Genomic DNA, 19,902 nt, shown 5'->3' on the forward strand with positions numbered 1-19,902 from the left:
ACTAGACTAGACTCTTGCCAATTAGATGACACATACACAGTTTATTCTAAGGCACTAAGATTTTTTCAAGGTTAATAAAGTAATTCTTAAAGAAAACTAGCCACTGTAATTTGTGGGAAATTGTAAAAGTTGTTTAGAAGGTACTAATGCTGAGTAATTTAGCATAAGATTGTGACACTAATATGAAAAATTTGTAAAGAAGCTTTAGAGGAAGAAATTTCTATTTTCTACTTACTCAAAATATTGCTACCAAAAAATGTGAAGGCTTACAGAAATATAAATTGAAATGTTTGGCAGGGTGTAAAGATAATACTCAGCTTCGTTCATATGCAATCATTTTTATATTTAAAAACATTTTATGCCTGTCTTTCCCCACTTTCCTCCCTTCTGTCTTCTGACAATCAAAAGCCTTTGACTTCTGGTTTCAAAGTTTTCATTTAAAATATTCATTTTATTTCAGTGAGCTGCTTTCAGGATAATACAGTTCATTGTTTTATTATACATAGCCCTTTAAGTCGTATTGTGTTAAAGAAATGCAAGCATTGGTAAAAAAAATTAAAAACTATTTATGAGGTACAACAAAGTCTACAGTGAAACTAGCAGTACTTTGCATTACCCTTCTCCAACCCCTACTCCCACAAACCAGAGCTAACCATTTTCAAATATTAACATTATTCATGGTATTTACTTTCATATTTATCAACAGTACCCTATATTAGTAATTTGATGTAACAACATTTTATACTAGTTATCAACTTCCTGTTAAGGAAGGTGCATTTTTATTACACCACTACTCCCTCAACTTCTAGTCCCTATATATTACAATGTACAGTTATATAAGTATTTTTGTTTAAATATACAGCTATGTTTTTTATTATATTGACCATATATTTAACTTTTTATCTCTGCACCAATATTAAAGCATATTTGGGTTTCTTTGATATAAAACTTACTGTTTTTTCTGGAATTAGTGACTAGCTTGTGTTTGACTTGTTCTTTTCTTTGTACTTTAATCTCATTGCTTCTACATGCTCCGTCAGATATGATAGATACTTACCAATGTCATTTTAAAGATGTCTAAACATGTGAGATAATGAATCAGACGTTTTTTGTTTTTTCCTTCTGGAAACTCCCTTATTCCTGCTACAATAAGTTCTGGCTGTTCTTATAGCTGATAGCACAGCTATTATGTTAATATTTTCCTTACCTAATTCTAGATCATCCTTTGCTTCTTTTTGGCATTGAATTTCCTATTTTCTGGACTTTACATTTTAGAGTAGCTCCATATCAAAGAAAGTATGGAAAGTAAATATATATCAGGAATATTACTTTAGAGAAAATGTCTTCTTTTCTACCCTTACTCTTGACTGATAATTGGTTTGGCATATAGTTTTGAGCTAAAAATTATTTTTCCTCAGAAATTTTAGCCATGTTGCTAATGAGAAACCTGATGTAATTTGAATTTCTCTTTATTTGCAATATGACTTTTCTCTCTGGTGGTTTCTTTATTCCTTGTATTGCTACACTTCATGGTCAGGTTCCTTAGGTAGAGTATGTCCCATGTATCATTTTATGCATTGTGTTGGGCAGTTAGGTACACAGTAGAATATATCTTTGTATATGGGGATTTCTTTGACTGGCAAATTGAAAATATTATCTCTTATAACAATTTATCTGTTTGTTATTTGTTCTTACTTTGTTAAACTTCTCTGTCATGAATTAAAACTTCTAAGTTGATTCTTTAAATTTCTTAGTTTGTCTTTTATTTCATTTTGTTTGATTTTAGTTTATATTCTCTCAGATTCTTTATACATTATTTTCTGATTCTATTGTTGAATAGTTTTTATGCTATTAAAATTTTAATCCCCAAGTTCTCATTATTCTTTAGTGATTGGTCATTTTCATGTATTCCTAATATTGCTTTATAAATATGATATTTTGTTTCACTTTTCCCTAGATATAATTTGTAGATTTTTCCTTTATACATTACCTTTATTTCATTTGGGGTAGAGCCCATCCCCTATGTTTGATCACTGTGTTTTGAGTTGGAGACTTTACTTTTATGACTGGCATTTATTGATGGTCCATTCATCACTAAGAGTGAGATACTAATGATGGATTGACAGCTCTTCATGTCTAAGTAGAGAAAATTGACATTATAGTGGACTACACTATAATATGAGAAAATGGTAATCCACCTTTTTATTATGGACTCTAAATGTCAGTGTTCTAAAGATTTTACTCTGAGACTTAATTTCTTTCAACAAAGAGTTCTCCAGTCCTGCCTAGGAGACATAGCCCTGGCTGCAGGCATTTCTGAGACAAGACAAGGAAATAGGGTTAAAGTTGGTCTAGTCTTAAAACTGTGGGCTTCTACCTATTCCTCTGGTTGTCAGTGTGCTCATCACTTCCTCTCTTATGGGCAGTATTAGTTATTTGGAGTCCCTCATAGTCCTGTTTGATTATGAAGTAGGGAGCTGAGGGCAGTCATCTGACTGAGAATAGGAAATAGAATTTGGGGACTCCCACTGATTTATATATAAAGCTTATTCTCACCTCAGTACCTTTACAAGTTCTAGTCCCACTATATGGGAAGCTCCTCCTTCAAATATGTATACTGTTTTCTCCTTTCCCTTTTTCATCTCCCTGTTCAAATATCACCCTCTCGATGAGAACTTCACTTCACCACCACATTTAGAATTGCCTCTGCCCTCCAATTATCTGCCTATGCATATTCTCCAACTTATTTTCCTTAAAAAATACTTATATTCTTGATATTTGTTTTTGTCCTTTCCTTTTGGATACAATTTCCATGGGCATGGGGATTAATTGCTAAAACTCCGGGTGAACAGGGTGTTAAACATAGAAGCTAGTCCACAAATAATTGTTGAATAAAAATGTTTTTATTTTAATAATCTTTGAGGTTTCTATATGGACAATCACATTGTTTGTGATTAAAGACACTTTTATTTCCTCCTTTCCAAACTGTATGCCTTTTATTTATTTATTTCCTTGCCTTATTGCACTGCCTAGAACTTCCAGTACTATGCTGATGAAGAGTGGTTAGAGTGGATACTGTTATTCTTGCAATTAGGGGGAAACCATTCAATCTTTAGCATAAAAGTGTCATGTTAGCTGTAGACTGTTTTTTTCAGAAGTTCTGTTTTTTTGTTTGTTTATTTGTTTTGTTTTGTCTTTTTCTAGAAGCTCAACCTGAGGAAACTCTTACTCATTTCTGATTTACTTAGGCTTTTGGTTATACATGGATAAATATTAACAAAATATATGGCTTTATGTAGTGAAATTATTCTAAGATTATTTTCTTTATCTGTTGATATTTTGATTGATTTTTTTGTATTGATCAAGACTTTATTCTTTAGATAAACACCACTTTCCAATGTTGAATTATCTTTTTATATATTGCTGGATTGTATTTGCTCATATTTTCTTGAGAATTTTGTTCATTATAGATAACTGTTTATACATCTCTTTAAAAAAGTGTCTTTTTTAAAATAAATTTATTTGTTTATTTATTTTTGGATGCATTGGGTCTTCATTGCTGCGTACAGGTTTTCTCTAGTTGCGGTGAGCGGGGGCTACTCTTTGTTGCAGTGCACGGGCATCTCATTGTGGTGGCTTCTCTTGTTGCAGAGCACGGGTTCTAGGCATGTGGGCTTCGGTAGTTGTAGCACGTGGGATCAGTAGTTGTGGCTCATGGGCTCTAGAGTGCAGACTCAGTAGCTGTGGTACACGGGCTTAGTTGCTCCGCTGCATATGGGATCTTCCTGGGCCAGAGATTGAACCCGTGTCCCCTGCATTGGCAGGCAGTTTCTTAACCACTGCACTACCAGGGAAGTCCCTAAAAAATAGTCTTTGTTTGGTTTTAGAATCAAGATAATGAGGCCTTATAAAATGAATCAATGATTACTTCCTTCTCCGATATTTCCTGGAAGAGTGTGTAATGAATTGGTATTACTTCTTTCCTAAAGTGATTGAATTTACCAGTGAAGCCATCTTGGCTCAAATAAATGCACTAAACTTACATCTTTAAAGCAAACAAACAAACAACAACAAAAAACTAGAGAAAAGAGCAAGTTAAAACCAAAACAAATAGAAAAAAAAATGCTTAAGAACAAAAATCAATGGCATTATAAACAGAAAATAAAAGATGAATAAAATGAATAAACTCCTAGCAATACTTATCAAGAAAAGAAGACATACATTACCAATATAAGAAATGTAAGGGAGGACATTACAATAGACCCTACAGACATTAAAATGATAATTATATATTAAAAACTTATATCCACAAATTCAATAAAATAAATTAAATGGGACAATTACTTGAAAAACTCAAACCAAGTTTACCCAGTAAGACATAGATAACCAGAATAGTCTTACATTTCTTAAATAAATTGAATTTGTAATTAAAACCATTCCAAAAGAATTTCACTCTGAATACATAATATCTACACTGTATCTTTAAAGACACTAAAAAAAAGAAAGAAAAGAAATGATATGCCAGGTAGAGGGAACAGAAAGTTGGTATGATCCTTAAGACAGACAAGAGCATTGTGCTTTTGAGGATACAGGAAAAGGTCACTGTAGCTGAAAACGAGGGAGCAATGAAGGTAGAGTCAGATGTTGAGGTTGCAAAGACAGGCAGGCCAGGCCATATCCTTGGGGTTTTGGAGGCCATGGTGAAAATGTAGCCTTTATTCCACCTGCAATGTGAAGCTGTCTTCTCACTTCAGTAAATGGATGTTCTGTTTTCCAGTTGTAGGGATCTTTTTTGTGTTTTGTTCACTTGTGTATCCTGAGTGCCAAAAATAGTACACAGGGTGTTTAATAAAAATTTGTAGCTAAATAAATGAATTTGAAATTTTGCTTTGTGCAGGAACTACTGTCCAAATCCATTCATATTTATCTTTCTTTTGAATTAGCATTGTATTCCTTTATCTGTACTTTACTTAATGCAATCTGACAGTTGTCCAGTTGTTGCTTTGTTTTACCATTTTATTCAGATTTTATTTTAAAGACTGCATAGAGCTCTTTGGTTGAGGGGATTAAATTTTGAGATGTACGTAGGTTTGAGTTGCAAACTTATCATGTAACTTTGGTCAATTTGCTTAACATTTCTGAGTCTTAGTTTTTATTTTAGCTATAAAATAGGAAATTATTTTTATCAGATAATTTTGTGATGAATTAATAAGAAAATATGTGCCAAGTTACTAATATCAAGTATATTCAATAAATTGAATGTATTATTATAATTAACAGTAGAATTATTATACTTTTTATTGAAATATAGTTGATGTACAATACTATATGTTACAGGTATACAGTATAGTGGTTCACAATTTTTAAAGTTTATACTTCATTTATAGCTATTATAAAATATTGGCCATATTCCCTATATTATACAATATATCCTTGTAGCTTATTTTATATATAATAGTTTGTACCTCTGAATCCTATATCCCTATATTGTCCCTCCTCCCTTTTCTCTCCCCATTAGTTTGTTATCTATATCTGTGTGTTTCTTTTTTGTTATATTCACTAGTTTGTTGTATTTTTTAAGGTCCATGTATAAGTGATATCACACGGTATTTGTCTTTCTCTGTCTGACTTATTTCACTTAGCATAATACTCTCCAAGTTTATCCATGTCATCAAATTCACCTCTTTAATAAAAAACATAATATTGATACTTTAGAAATCTCATCAAAATCTTAAGAGTGTTGCATAAATTATGTAGAATACATCTGGAATTATTTAGGAGTGCTCTTAAAGACCAGGGGTTGTGACTGCAAAATTAAGAAAAAAACATCTAATATAATATGTTAACAGCATTTTGATATTATTCATTCTGCTGAAAAATTTCAGGGAATTTACTATTAAAATTTTTCATTGTTGATATTTGATTCTTTTGCTTTACACTACAGGGGTATTTTCTTAATTAAAATAATGTAATCCAAATTACTGTAGAAATTACATCATAGCTCATTTATATCCTTTTGCCAAATCCGTCCCTGTCACTTAGTTGTCTTTCACATCACATGACTTTATAACTATTATCTAACCACAATTCAAATGGGGAAATTTTAAAAGTTGCTCTGTTGGATCTCAGTTTTAATTGTCAATTGTGAATTATTGTCTCAGAGCATTTTTTTTTTTTTTTTTTTACTTTCAGCTGATTGAGCTCACTTACTGTTGACAAAAGACTGGCAGTCTTGATACTTGATTGTTTGTGAAATCTCAGAAACTCCTCTAGCCTGAAAGTACTTTTTTCGTTGATAAGCTGTTTTCATTCAAAGAGGCCATTCTGATTAAATATAACCTGTCTGCAGGGAAGAATTCATTCACTATCTATCCCACTGGCAGAAGAGTTTTGCTGTCAGTATGAAAAAATGAGTTGCAGAAATGTGGATAGAAGGTTAAAAACTTTTGAAGGAGACAGAGGTGAATTAATAAATTGAGGGAATTACACCTTAAAGAAAAACACTTAAATCAAGGTACCATCATTGCATCCCTAACTAGATAGACCAACCATCAAATTCTTCTCTATTAGGAATAAGAAATCTGAGCTTCTTGACCTTTACTAGCTAAGGGAACTTAAGTTGCAGTTTTCCAAGTTTAATTTTCTTATTTATGCTATACTCTCTTCAACTCATAGAGCTAATTGTAAGTTATGATTATTAATCACTTAGTTAAGGACTTTTTGTTATTCCAGTATTCCATTACTCTGTTCTACTTTAAAGGGCTAAAATATCACTGTTTGTTGTTGTTGTAACATCAATTTAGGTACCGCAGAGATTTCTTCAATCTCCCTTGCTCTCTCACCAGTCCTTCCCCTCTTCCAATTCTGTCCTTCCTCTGCCCATCATTGAGACTCTCATGACTAACCTCTCATTTGCATATTACTACTAAACTTTACCAATTTTCCTGCCCCATTTTAAGGTCCTTCCTTCACTGAAGAGGAGGATTTTTGCTGTTCTTTTTTTAGAAGGGGAATCTTTGAGTAGATCTGCTGGTCAGAGCAGAGAAACACCGCTGAAAAGATCATCCTAAAATCACCATACAGCAGAGCTAAATTTGGCAGAATAAGTGCTTAAGCCAAATGGGTCCAGTTGTTCAGAGGACCAAAGGGCAAAGTGGCTTGAAGCCAAAAGAAGTAGCAGAGTCATCAGTGGTTAATCATTTACATTAAAATTTTACAGTATACTAAATATATATCATAAATCAATTTTAAGTTCTGCATAATGTAATTAATGAGTTTATATTTTTGTTTCAAATATATTAAACATTAACTTCATTGTTTTCCTATTAATTGTGAACTCTTTTAAAATGAAATATTGGCATTTATAATAATGTTTAATATTACATGTGATATTGATATATACCAAAGCATCCACATTGTCATTTGATCACACAGTAGTTTTTTGATTAGATATGTGTAAATTTGTCTTATTACTTTTTAAATTATAACATCTTATATAGATGCAATATTTACTTTCTACTCAGTTGTCTGATTTCAGATATGTTTTATGAATACAAATATTTAGATTAATTCAGACTGAAGTGCAAAAGTTTGCTTCTTTTATGAATATTTGAACTTTAAATAAGGTTATTTCCAAACGTCAAGGTTAATTGTCTATACTAATGACATCTTACAAATTGTATTATATGTGATTGGTCAAGCATTTTTAATGAATGAAAAACTCCTCATTTTTCATTAAGTTAAATTTTGTAGGAAATAGCTGCTGATGTGTTTGTACTTAAAGATGATCTTACATTTTGTTCAATAAATGAAATAATATTTTATCAAAGATCATTTTTGATACTCAGTAAATTAGGATTAATTTTACTTCATTAGACACATCCTGATTACTTCTGAGGAGCCCCCTTCACATTATACCCCTAAAGTGAGAAGCACAAGGTCTTAGGATTCTTTTCATGATAATCAAATACTATGCATTCTATAAGTATAATTTTCAAATAAGGAGAATTTATTCTTTGTTTTAGTTTTCAAGTAGCTATAATGCTACCTCCTCCACCCTTTCTAATCCCTCTTATCATCCAGATAGACAATTGCCTCAAATTCATGAAAAGCTATTTCCCATTAAAGAGACTAATGGAAAGATCTACATGTACTTTACAAACATACAACTTCTGTTGGCTGATACTATAGAAAGAAAGTGTACACCTGCGTTTAAAAAATGAACTTGAAACCTGCAGAAGTTTATAAACAGATAGCTGGTGAATTGGCCTCAGGATAAAGGACTCTGAAATTGTTTTTAGGGAATTCTTTCCCAGAATAGTTAGACTTTTACTTTCATCTGAGATGCAGTTGGTCATAACAAAGGTAATTGCAGCCAAGCCTCTGGGGTTCCCTTTTTCTGTCGTCACAATTGGCACCCTGCTGAATGAAATATCAAGGCACTGAACCATGTCAGGGCAATGAGCATAATGATAGTGACTCAGTGGTATAAATGAGGTTAATAACTTGTGAGAAAGCAGAACTTTGTTCCCAGATCCTTTGCATTTTTTTCTCTGTGCACTGTAGCTTTTTAGAAATATTGCCTATCAGTGGAGAGCTAATGGCTATCGTCATAAAGCTAATCCACTGTGCTTCAGTAGTCTTGGAACTCATTTCTGAAGTCACACTAATCTGCCTTTCTTCTGCTATGGTTTGCTTTTGCTCCTGAAAGGTTTTCTTATTCCCCAAGACTTCAAGCTGAGCATAAAGCTTTTCTGTTGCTTCTTATGTCATTGCTAATCAGGGGTGACACTTTTGTTTTCAGACTTTTTTTTTGTAATTTCAATTTTTTAATACACAAGGAAGCATTTTGTGAAGGAAATAAAGAGAATTTTGAAAATGTCACGGCCCCCCTTTAACACCGCCTCTGTGTCATCCACATGCACCCTTCCTTCTCTTCTTTTCTCTCCCCATTTCCCTGTATTCCACATCTCAGAGGGAAGCTTGCCACTGCTCTTGCTTACTCCCTGCATTCTGTCTATCTCACAAGCTATTTTGGGGATACTGAGTATCATAATAGACTAAGAAAACCATATAAATTCACACATTTCTTTTTAGTTGCCAGGGACTACCTAAGGGAATTGGATCCATTTGATTGTTTTCTGTACCAGTATGTCCCCTGTAATAGGATTTGATTATTATTTTTTGTTTGTGCCCATTCTTTGGCTTTCCTCCCCTACTCTTACATGCTGCCGCAAGCATTTACATAATGAAACTAAGGAATTGTGAAGGGAAATCAAATCACAGAAGATGAGAAAAAAATGTACTTCTAACATTCATTACGTTGACTGAAACAGGATCAGCCATGTGTTTGTACTCTTCCCTTTTGGTAGCCTTTTCCTTTTCAGTACTTTTGCTTCTTAAAATACTTGTAGTAATACTAAAGTAATAGTTTAAAAGGTTATATAGTGCTACCTATGTGTCAGGCACTGCTGTTACATATAATATTAACTCCTGAAAAGTATATAGTACTGTTAGCCTCTGTCTACAAAAGAGAGCAGTCAGATAATCTGCTCTGTGTAAATTGTTGAAGTGGTTCAACAATTTACACAGAGAGATCAAGTAATTTGCTCAAGGTTGCACAGCTAACAAGTGGCAGACCTGGGGTTGTTCACCAAGAGAATCTAGCTCTAGAGATCACCTTCCCAGGCACCACACCATCTACAGTGAAACGTTCTTATGTAGAATTTGGGAACAGAAGTAAGAGCGTCAATTATGGTCAGTTAAATCTGATTGGAAGCACAGTTCTCCTACTTAATAGAATTTAAGATGGTGGGCATAGTAATTCCCTTTTTGAATCTCAGCTTAATTCTTGGTAAAATGAAACTAGTAACCTTATTCTTTTTTTTTTTTTTTTTTTTTTTTTTTTTTGCGGTACGCGGTCCTCTCACTGTTGTGGCCTCTCCGGACGCACAGGTTCAGCGGCCGTGGCTCACGGGCTCAGCTGCTTCGCGGCATGCGGGATCTTCCCGGACCAGGGCACGAACCCGTGTCCCCTGCATCGGCAGGCGGACTCTCAACCACTGCGCCACCAGGGAAGCCCCCTAATCTTATTCTTATTGTGATTTGTTGACGATTAAATACAAAAATATATAGATACCATCCCTAATTTTCTGATGAGAAAAACAGTACACGCAGAGATAAAACGGCACGTATGGATATAGAGTATGGAAAGAGTGAAGCTAGTGCTTGAATGGTATTTTTCCTATGTCCATGCCTTCCATGCCTTTGACCAATAAAGTTATCCTCTCTAGGTATCCTCATTCCTTGCCCCTCCACCTAGTGTCTGCTCTGCTCTTGGGATCCATTGATTTGAGATCCAATGATTCTATCATTCCCATCAGTATTGAAACTTGCTACTGTATTCCATAGGGACTGCACCATTTTATATTCCCATCGATGGTTTATACGTGTTCCCAAACTACACTGGTATTACTCTGTATCCTTGCCAACCCCATGTTATCTTTATTTTTTCTTGATAAGAGCCACCCTAAGAAGTATGAAGTGATATGTCATTGTGGTTTTGAATTTCCCAATTAGTGATATTGAGCATCTTTTCATATACCTGTTGATCATTTATGTATCTTTGTTGGAGAAATGTCTATGTCCTTAGACCATTTATAGTCAAGTTATTTAGTTGTTTCTTTGCCATTGAGTTGTAGGAGTTACTTTTATATATTAAATATTAATCCCCTATCAGATATATGGTTTGCAAATATTTCCTCCCATTCCATAGATTGCATTTTTACTCTGTTGATTGTTTGCTGTGCAGAAGCTTTTTAGTTTGATGTAGTCCCACCTGTCTGTTTTTGCTTTTGTTGCATGTGACTTTTGAGTCACTATCCAAGAAAATATTGCCAAGACCAACGTCATGCAGTTTTTCCTCTGTTTTATTCTGAGTTTTATAGTTTCAGTTCTTATTTTTAACTTTTAGACCATTTTGAGGTTTTTCTTGGTGTGCTGTAAGAGTCCAGTCTCATTCTTTTGCATGTGTATATCCAGTTTTCCCAACGCCATTTATTGAAGAGACTATCCTTTCCCCATAGTGTATTCTTGGCATCCTTGTCAAAAATCAGCTGGCCATATATGTGTTGATTTGTTTCTGGCCTCTCTAAGCTGTTCATTGATTTATATGACTGTTTTTATGCCAGTACCATACTGTTTTGATCACTATAGCTTTGTAATATAGCTTGAAATCAGGAAGTGTGATGCCTCCCACTTTGTTCTTTCTCAAGATTGCTTTGGCTATGTGAGGTCTATTGTAGTTCCATATGAGTTTTAGGATTTTTGTTTCTTTTCAGTAAAAATGCTATTGGGATTTTGATAGGGGGTTTAATTGAACTTGTAATTGCTTTAGATAGTGGAGACATTTTAACAATATCAATTATTCCAGCCTGTTAATATTGGAGGCTTTATTTTTTGTGTGTCTTTAATTTATTTCATTGGTGTTTTGCAGATTTCGGTTTACAAGTTTTTCTTCTTCTTGGTTAAGATTTTTTGAGTATTTTATTATTTTTGATGCTATTATAAATGAGACTTTTATTAATTTTATTTTCAGATAGTTCATTATTAATATATGGAAACTCAGCTGAATTGAATGCTGATTTGGTTCTATTAAAAATAGAACTACCATATTATCCAGAAATCCTACTTCTGGGTATATAGGTAAAAGAATTGAAGTTAGGATCTCAAATATCTGTACTTCCATGTTCATTGAAGCACTGTTTATTAACCCAATATGTGGAAACAACAAACATGTCCATCAATGAATGATGGATAAAGAAAATGTGGTATATACATACAATGGAATTATTATTATTCGGTCTTAAAAAGGAAGGAAATCCTGTCATATGAGATAACATTTATCAACCTGGATGACATTATGCTTAGTGAAATAAGCCAGCCACAAAAGGACAAATACTGCATGATTCAACCTATGTGAGGTATCTAAAATAGTCAAATTCATAGATATAGAGAGTAGAATGATGGTTACCAGGGGCTGGAGGAAGGTGACAATCGGGAGGTGCTGTTCAATGGGTACATACTTTGAGTTATGCAAGAAGAATAATTTCTATGGATCTGCTGTACAACAGTAAGTTTATAGTTAACAGTAAGTTTATAGTTAACAATATTATATTGTGTTCTTAAAAATTTGTTGAGGATAGATCTCATGTAAAGTTTTTTCATCACAATAAAAAAGAATAAAGAAACTTGCTACTGTATATCTAGCACCCTAAGGATCAGCTTGCTTGTTTTCATACCCAAGTTAATCTAAGCATTAAAGATTTGCTGAAAGTGAGGAATGTAAAGGACTACAGGACTTCCTAGATAATTATGAATTTTAATAGCATTTAATGACAATGTCATTGATATCTGGTCCCATGATGTAGAAGTAATAAGAACCTTGACCTGGCAAGGACAACACGGTGTGCCAGAAAAAACTTACTACACTTGTCACTGCACAGTGTATTAATTGCCTCTTGCCTTGCCTACGTGAAGTGCCCAGTACTGACCTCCAACAATAGTTTGAAAATGAGCATTAAAGAAATAAATTGGTCAGCCTGTTATGTTCCTTTCTCAAAGAACTTTTAGAGATTTGGCTCAATTTATAAACCTGATGACCAGACATTCAGGAAATAACTACTTTCTTAAGTTCTCCTGATACAGGGCCACTTTCATGTTCTCTTTAAGTTTTATAATTCAGAATCATCAACATGTTTGTCATTCCTCTTTATTGTTTCCCATTCATGTCCCACATAGAGCTTTAAAAATGCAAAAAAAAAAAAAAAAAAAGAAAAAGAAAGAAAAAAACCAACAACAAAGAATGTTCTGGATCTACTTGCTAGTTACCAGACCAACTGCACATTTTCCTGGTTCTTTCTAATCTGTAGAGTATCACTGTGTAAATTCAGTATATCCCTGGTTATACTTTGAGATTCACTTTCAAGCAAGAAGTCCCGTAAATAGATTTATTTCATCCTTGTCTTTGTTCCACTTGCACTTTTTAAGTCCCTGAATTACACAGTTTTTTATGTCATATTGTGACTTTGTTTTTAATTAATCTATTTGAGATTATATGACAATACAATATTTAATAAGAACTTACTTGGCCCCCACACACAATATTCAGTTTGGTGGGCAATATGCAGTCTGAAATAGCCCAAATCCCAAACGTGGGGCAAGAGGTTATCATAAGATAGTATACTAAACTAAATATAACTGACTAGTACAAGCTACCAAACCCAACATGCTGTCAGTAATTTCTTTGGGAACTTCTCTGTCATTTCAGAAATGATGAAGATCAGGAAAATATATGAGTTTCTAAAATATTGGGAGATTTTTTTAAATTTTCTTCATAAGATGCCACGCCAGGCATGGATTATCTGGAGAGAAGTCAAGATTCCTGGTTTGATGGAGTTTACTGTGAAGCAAGGATGGCAGACTGACAAACAGAAAGCACTTTCTCATGGTAAGTGCAATAGTAAATATATACAAAGTAGTCTGGGAGCAGAAAGGAAGGAAATCTGGTCTTCCTGGGGTTAGTAGTTCAGAAAGAACATCCTCACAAAGATAATTGCATGGTAGACAGAGACAGCAGCTTGAGCAAAGGCACATAGGTGAAATATCATGAAGTTTCCTTTGAGCTGCGAGAAAATTCCCATAACTGGAGTATAAAGGGCATATATAAAGTATATATAAAGTATAAAGACTAGCATGACAAGAGATAAAGCTGGGAATGTATAATGGGAGAAATTTCTGCACAGAATAAATATGGTAGTCCTGCATTCTGTCAAACTGGACCTTGCATATAAGGGCAGGTCAAGTAGGAGACTCTCTAAATCACGGACACTCACAGAAAGAAATATTGTTGGTAATTTTGTGATCACTTATAAGCTATGGAAATAACCCATATATTTACCCAATATGATCTATCATAAAGCCCTGTGTCTTTTCCTCCTAAGTACATTAAAATCTTCACTTTCCTACCTACTTCCCCTGATTAATGTGGGAAGAAGAATGGCAGAAGAAGGAAATGGAAGCACCCTTAAAATCTGGACATTTTCCTTTGTACTTTCATCAGCATGATTTTTCCTTGAGTGTTGAGACTAACTTTTGGTGAATAATGAACTTTTAGGAGAAATCTCTTACATTAGAGCTGCAAATTAGGAGAATGCTATGGCTTCAGCTGATGGTCAAATATTTATTAATTGCTAAATAACTGTGGATAGAATATCAGAAAATTTATTTTTCATATTCTGGGTTACTACATAAATTGCCTTTTTGCTATAAACCAAAATATTTCATTTTGCAGTTTTTCATAATTCTTATTTCTCAGTTTTGGTTATATTTGTAAATTAATATCTTTATATCCATGACTTGTTACTAAATACAAGTTTCATAATACACATTACAAAGTTTACAGTGTTATTGGTTACACATTTAAAGAAACAATAGCAAAACTCATATCAACTTTATTTAGTCAGCAGATGGCAGTGTTTCTGAGTTGGTGAGTACAGCTTCCTGTTATCTATCAAATTTGAAGTTTTGGCTTTGAAATATAGGTTTCTTATATTCAGAATTTGAATACTGTAGAGTTGTATTGAGAAATGTATTAATATTTTTGGAAAGATTAGAAGCAATGAATCTGGGAAACATTTTCCTCTTGATTCTGATCTATACTTGTTCCTTCCAGTTTTCTTTCCCTTCCTCTTCCTTCCCTTCCTTTATTCTTCTTTCCCTACCTCCCTCCTTCCTTCCTTTCTTCCTGTTTTCCTTTATCCCTTCTTCACTTTCTCATTCCCTGACTCTTCCTATATTTTTCCCACCATCTTTCATTATTTCTCCTTTCCTGTTTTAAACCATTTTTATTTTTAAAAAAAATCTTATTTGCCAAGTTAAAAATGGATATAAGTAAAAAGCATTTAATTTAAAAATCAGTCTTGCAAAAGAGAGAAGTTTTAGTAGAAGCCACAGGCTGGGAGTGTGTATGGAAAAATATTTTTACACTGAGAAAAATGCTTTTAAATGTCAGACTGATAAGTTGTTTGCTGACTTATTTAAACAGACCAAATTATCTCATTTTTAGTGTGTGAAAAATAGACTATTTTTGAAATTCACATGACAATTTTAACTATTTTAATGCATAAAGTGTTAAAGCTTTGAAGATGCTTGGAATTATCTGTATTTTTGGGAGTTGGTGAGTGGACTTAAAGAGGATGAGAAGTAATTTTGAGTTGTTTGGAAGGTATTTGTTTTTTCTGATGTCAGACTATTTTATTTGCATGTCTAAAAGAAAATCGATTTAAAAGATTTTTTTTTTTACTTTAGATTCTGCAGGACTTGCTTTTAAAGCAAAATCCTCTTGTACTATTGAGCAGTTGAAGTTTGTCATGGGTATTTTAGAGCTAATGATTGAATGATGGATCATGTTTGAAGCAAGAAAAAATGTGAATTATATGATGAATAAATGCTCTATTTTCATTCTGAAAGCTTACTGCTTTATGTGAGGAAAGGGGCATCTCTTAATTAAGGCCATCAATAGCTATCGAACAATGAACTTTTAGCATGTGTGTGCATCTTTTTAGGAACCTAAACTCAATGAACATGTTTCCTTATACAGATGTAGCAGGTTATAAATCCTCAGTCTATTGTTCATACAAAAGTTGATGCTAGGAGTGGGGATTTTCTATCACCTGCAAACAAGGCATCCATCCATGAAAGCTTCGGTTATGTTTGAGGGAAAGTAACATCCTGTCTGGGTCAAGTCTTTGCCTACTGTATGTTCAACATTTTTCTGAGTAATACCTCTTCTCTGAAGTGCCCAAGGAGGCCCCTGAAAATATGTCTGGATGTGTTCCAAGGTTGTAGGGAATTCTAATTCTAGTACTTTAGAGAGAGCCTGAGCAAACCACAAATACCTGGGCAGAAAAATATAGAGGAGCCCAACAAAATTTACAATTTAAGACAAAGCTCATTATCATTGTTCTTGTCCAAATTTAAACTCTAACATAAAATATATGTTGCTATTTTAAATGTACATAATTACCATACCTCACCCTTGTTGAATACTTACTATAGCTCAGGAACTCTAAGCACTAAATGTTCTGATGCTCTCATTATTATTATGACATAGCTGAGGAAATTGAGACTTAGAAAGCGCACTCAGCCAGATATTTGTTTACTCTCTAGGGAACAGGGACACATTGAAAGTCTTTAAAAAGCAACCAACCAACAAAAACACGGACACACAAGGGATAGTATGATTAAAGATGGATTGTAGATAAGTACCTCTGAGGGCATTGTAGATGAATCTTGGTGGAAAGAAAGCACAGTCTCTTGGGTTTGCCAAACAAGAGGAGGTAATTAAGATCAGAACAGTGGTAGTAGTATGGAAAATTGAGAAAAAAGTGCAAATACTAAATCTAAGCTTGACATAATTCATTTTTGTTTTGAGAGCAAAAGAAAATGGAGTCCACTTACCTCTATAATAAACTCTCTGAAGTTCTTTTCTGTTTACTCTGACTTCTACTCAAAGGGTCAGGGAACTCAATACATAAATATATTGACATGCAGGTGCTTTTTACATTTTGAAATTTTAATGGATTTTTTTCCCCTAAGATAGAGCTAAAATTAACAAATGTGGGTTGATTTAATTTGAAATGGATAACATTATTTGCCTCCTTCATACCTCCCTAGAGGAACAAAATCAAAATTCATGAAAGCAGGCATTGGAGGAATGAAGTAAGCGCTATTTTTCTTCTTTGGCTCTGAGGCAAAAAATTGAGAAGGGTAATGTTAGTGGTTTGGTAATAAAAGGTAACTCACATTGGAGTAATCAAAAATTAATATGATTTTTAAAAATAAGAATGCTCTGAATAAAATAAGGAAAAAAAGTGAAAAAGTATACCATGGACACAAACCATTTATCAACCTCAAAGTAAACCAAAAAAAATTGTATGATTTTCTTTTTTTTAATAATGAAAAGACTTGAATTGAAAACTTTCTTAGTATGGTCTACTACCTATAAAAGCTCTTTCTTCTCTTCAGCTTGGTGTGCACTTTTGGACAGCTTCAGTCATGTCAGAGAGTTCACTCAAATGGCAAATTTTGGACAAGAGACCTGGGGAGAGAAAAAATATTTCTTTCTGTGTCAAATAAGAAATCTTTTCTAAGAAAATTAGGCCTTATTAGAAGATGGAAAGTTAGTCCTATTGGAATATATATTTTCCATAGTTTACTAGAATTTTGTACATTAAAAAAAGAGAAACACAGGCAGGTGAAACAAAAGATGATACACTAAATTCTTACTGTGTACCACATACTTTATATTTTCTCCTCTCTGTGGCCTTATTATTATCCTCATGTTACAGATGAGAAAATTGAGAATGAAAGAAGTTAAATAACATGCACAAGAACAAACTCCAAACACTCTGCCTTCATACCCTACATTTATAATTACTTTACTGTCACCTTGGATATTTCCTAATAAATGCTAAATTAAAATACTAATATTTCATTTTTAATGTTTAGCGTATATTCTCTGAGGGCAATATTTTTCTTGATTAAAAAACTGTTATGACATTATTAAAATATCTAAAAGTATGTTCGTACACTTCAGAGTGATTACAAAGGGGAAAAATTGAAACATTAGCATTATAGAAGACAGATTATTCTCTACCTGCATCTGTGTTTTGCTGTGTATAGTGTTTTAAATAGTGTTGCTTGTTAATGAAAAAATTAAAATGCAAATAAATTCCCAGAACATCATTGATATTTACAAGTCTCTAGACATTCATTATACTTTAAATGGTAGTAAGATAATTAGTTTTGAAAATATAAATGGCAGGCTGAAAATTAGTGTAATATATATATTATAGGCCAAGTGAGAATACCTGCCCTACTGCTTTATGACTGATCTGGCTCTATTTTGGTGGATAGATAAAGCCTCATATATGCAGGTTAAATAATTTAAGATTTAAATAAAATTTCAGACTTTTCTGTTGTTAAAAAATACATAAATTTTATTTTACTTTAAAAATTCATATAAATTTTTATATAATTTATATTTTGGAATATTTTGGAATAATTTTAAAATGGCATCAAGATTGCAGAAAATTTGTAACTATAAAAATGTTGCAATGGAACTTTCACATAGCCTTTACCCAGATTCCCCAGTTGGTGATATCTTACTACGTTTGCTCAATCACCACTTTTTTACTAACTGCATATAAATGTCAAGAATTATGAAGGGCCTGAGATTTTATCCTGCTTGTAAGCTAACAAGTTACCTTGACAAAGTACCATAGATGCTGGCAGAAGTCAAGAGACTTTTGGGTCAGAGACTTTATTATTCCTCATTAAGACTTTATTACTCTAGACACAGCAGGGAGCATTAGCTCCATTTTCCCATTGGTTCCTTTTGCCCAATACTATGGGGATGAAGGTACGGATAATGAAAAGGCAGATGGATGATGCACACACAGTGGGTCTTTATTACAACTGAGTAATTGTAAACTTAAAAAAGCCTTCATCTTATATGGGGGCTGCTCTATACCTGTCCAACCTTTACCTCAGAGGGAAACATTAAGTTTATTATCCTGATCATAAAATAAACCTTCTCTCTGCCTAGTGAAAAGAGATATTACCTCTGTCTTTCACAGCTATATAAGCATCCTGACAAAGATGGTAGAGGATAAAACCTTTCTCAAGATATGTAGAAAGGCAAAGAGCCATGGAGAATTAGCCCCTACAAGGAATACCTATTATATCATTTTTCCCATTTGAACTGTTAAAAATAGTATCAAACATGATGCCCCACCAGTCTTTATACTACAGTGCATATTCTACAAAAACAAGACATTCTCCTAAAAAACATAGCACAACCATGCAAATCTGAAAATCAATATTAATACAATATTACCAAGCAATCCACAAATTCTATTCAAACTTTGCTAACAGTCCAACAATGTCTCTTTTCTTTTTCCTTTTTTGTCAAATATCTAAACTAGGGTCATGTAATTCATTTTCATGTCTCTATTTTTCTTCAATCTGGAACATTTCCCCAGTCTTACACTATGTTTCATGACCTAGACGTTTTTAAGGAATGTAAGGTTTTCTATCCAGAGGATTTCCCTCAATTTATTTCTGTTGAATGTTTCCTTATATATAGAATCAGCTTGTGACTTTCCAAGAACCATACCACAAAATGATGCTATGGCTTTTGGTGCATCACATCGTGAGAACAGGACATTTTCCCACCCCTAATAGAAGCTTTAACTTTGATCAGCTGGCTGAGTTGCAAAATTGTCTGCATATTTTCTTTACTGAAAAGTCTTGATTTTTCCTTGTGTAACTTTTAAACATTTGGGAGAAATTACTGTAAATCTACCTTAATATTCTGTCATCAAACTTCCACATGCCAATTTTACAATTGATGTTCCCTGCCTAAATCAACATCAACTATAATGGTTTATTTTCTATTCCTCTTATTCTTCCTATATGTATTGTACTTCTAACATAAGAATGAGATTTCCCTTTAGCACCATACAATTATCCATTGGCTTATTTATTTATATCTGTGTGGAGTCATTAATTATGATATTATCTAATGTAATATAAGCCATTACTATTGGTAGTTTTGATGCATAAATTTTCCTAAATTTAATAAGTAGGAGCCCCTTCAAACTTTTGTCTGCTTTTGACATGTCTCTATACTTCTATGAGAACTTTAATTTCTGTCACAAAAGATGTGCACCTGTTTTATCTGGTACTTTCCTTGTTTGAAATCAGGCATTAAGTCATTTCTTGAAGGACACTTTATTTCTTTTAGTAGAGGATGGTATTTACATATCAAGATCTATGCAC

At 33.3% G+C, this 19,902-nt stretch overlaps 1 protein-coding gene across 1 annotated transcript in view; it reads left to right on the top strand.

The window, feature by feature from the left end:
* LOC307185494 (uncharacterized protein) overlaps nt 1–19,902 on the top strand; it is a gene marked incomplete at its 5' end in the record, with an annotated part of 302,661 nt that overhangs the window by 104,171 nt on the left and 178,588 nt on the right. Inside the window, one exon of the mRNA XM_079919811.1 lies at nt 13,328–13,507. Coding sequence (XP_079775937.1) covers nt 13,328–13,507 — 180 coding nt within the window. The remainder of the gene's footprint in view (nt 1–13,327; nt 13,508–19,902) is intronic.

Source organism: Stenella coeruleoalba (genome assembly GCF_951394435.1).
Source record: "Stenella coeruleoalba genome assembly, chromosome: 4".
Lineage (NCBI taxonomy): Eukaryota > Metazoa > Chordata > Mammalia > Artiodactyla > Delphinidae > Stenella > Stenella coeruleoalba.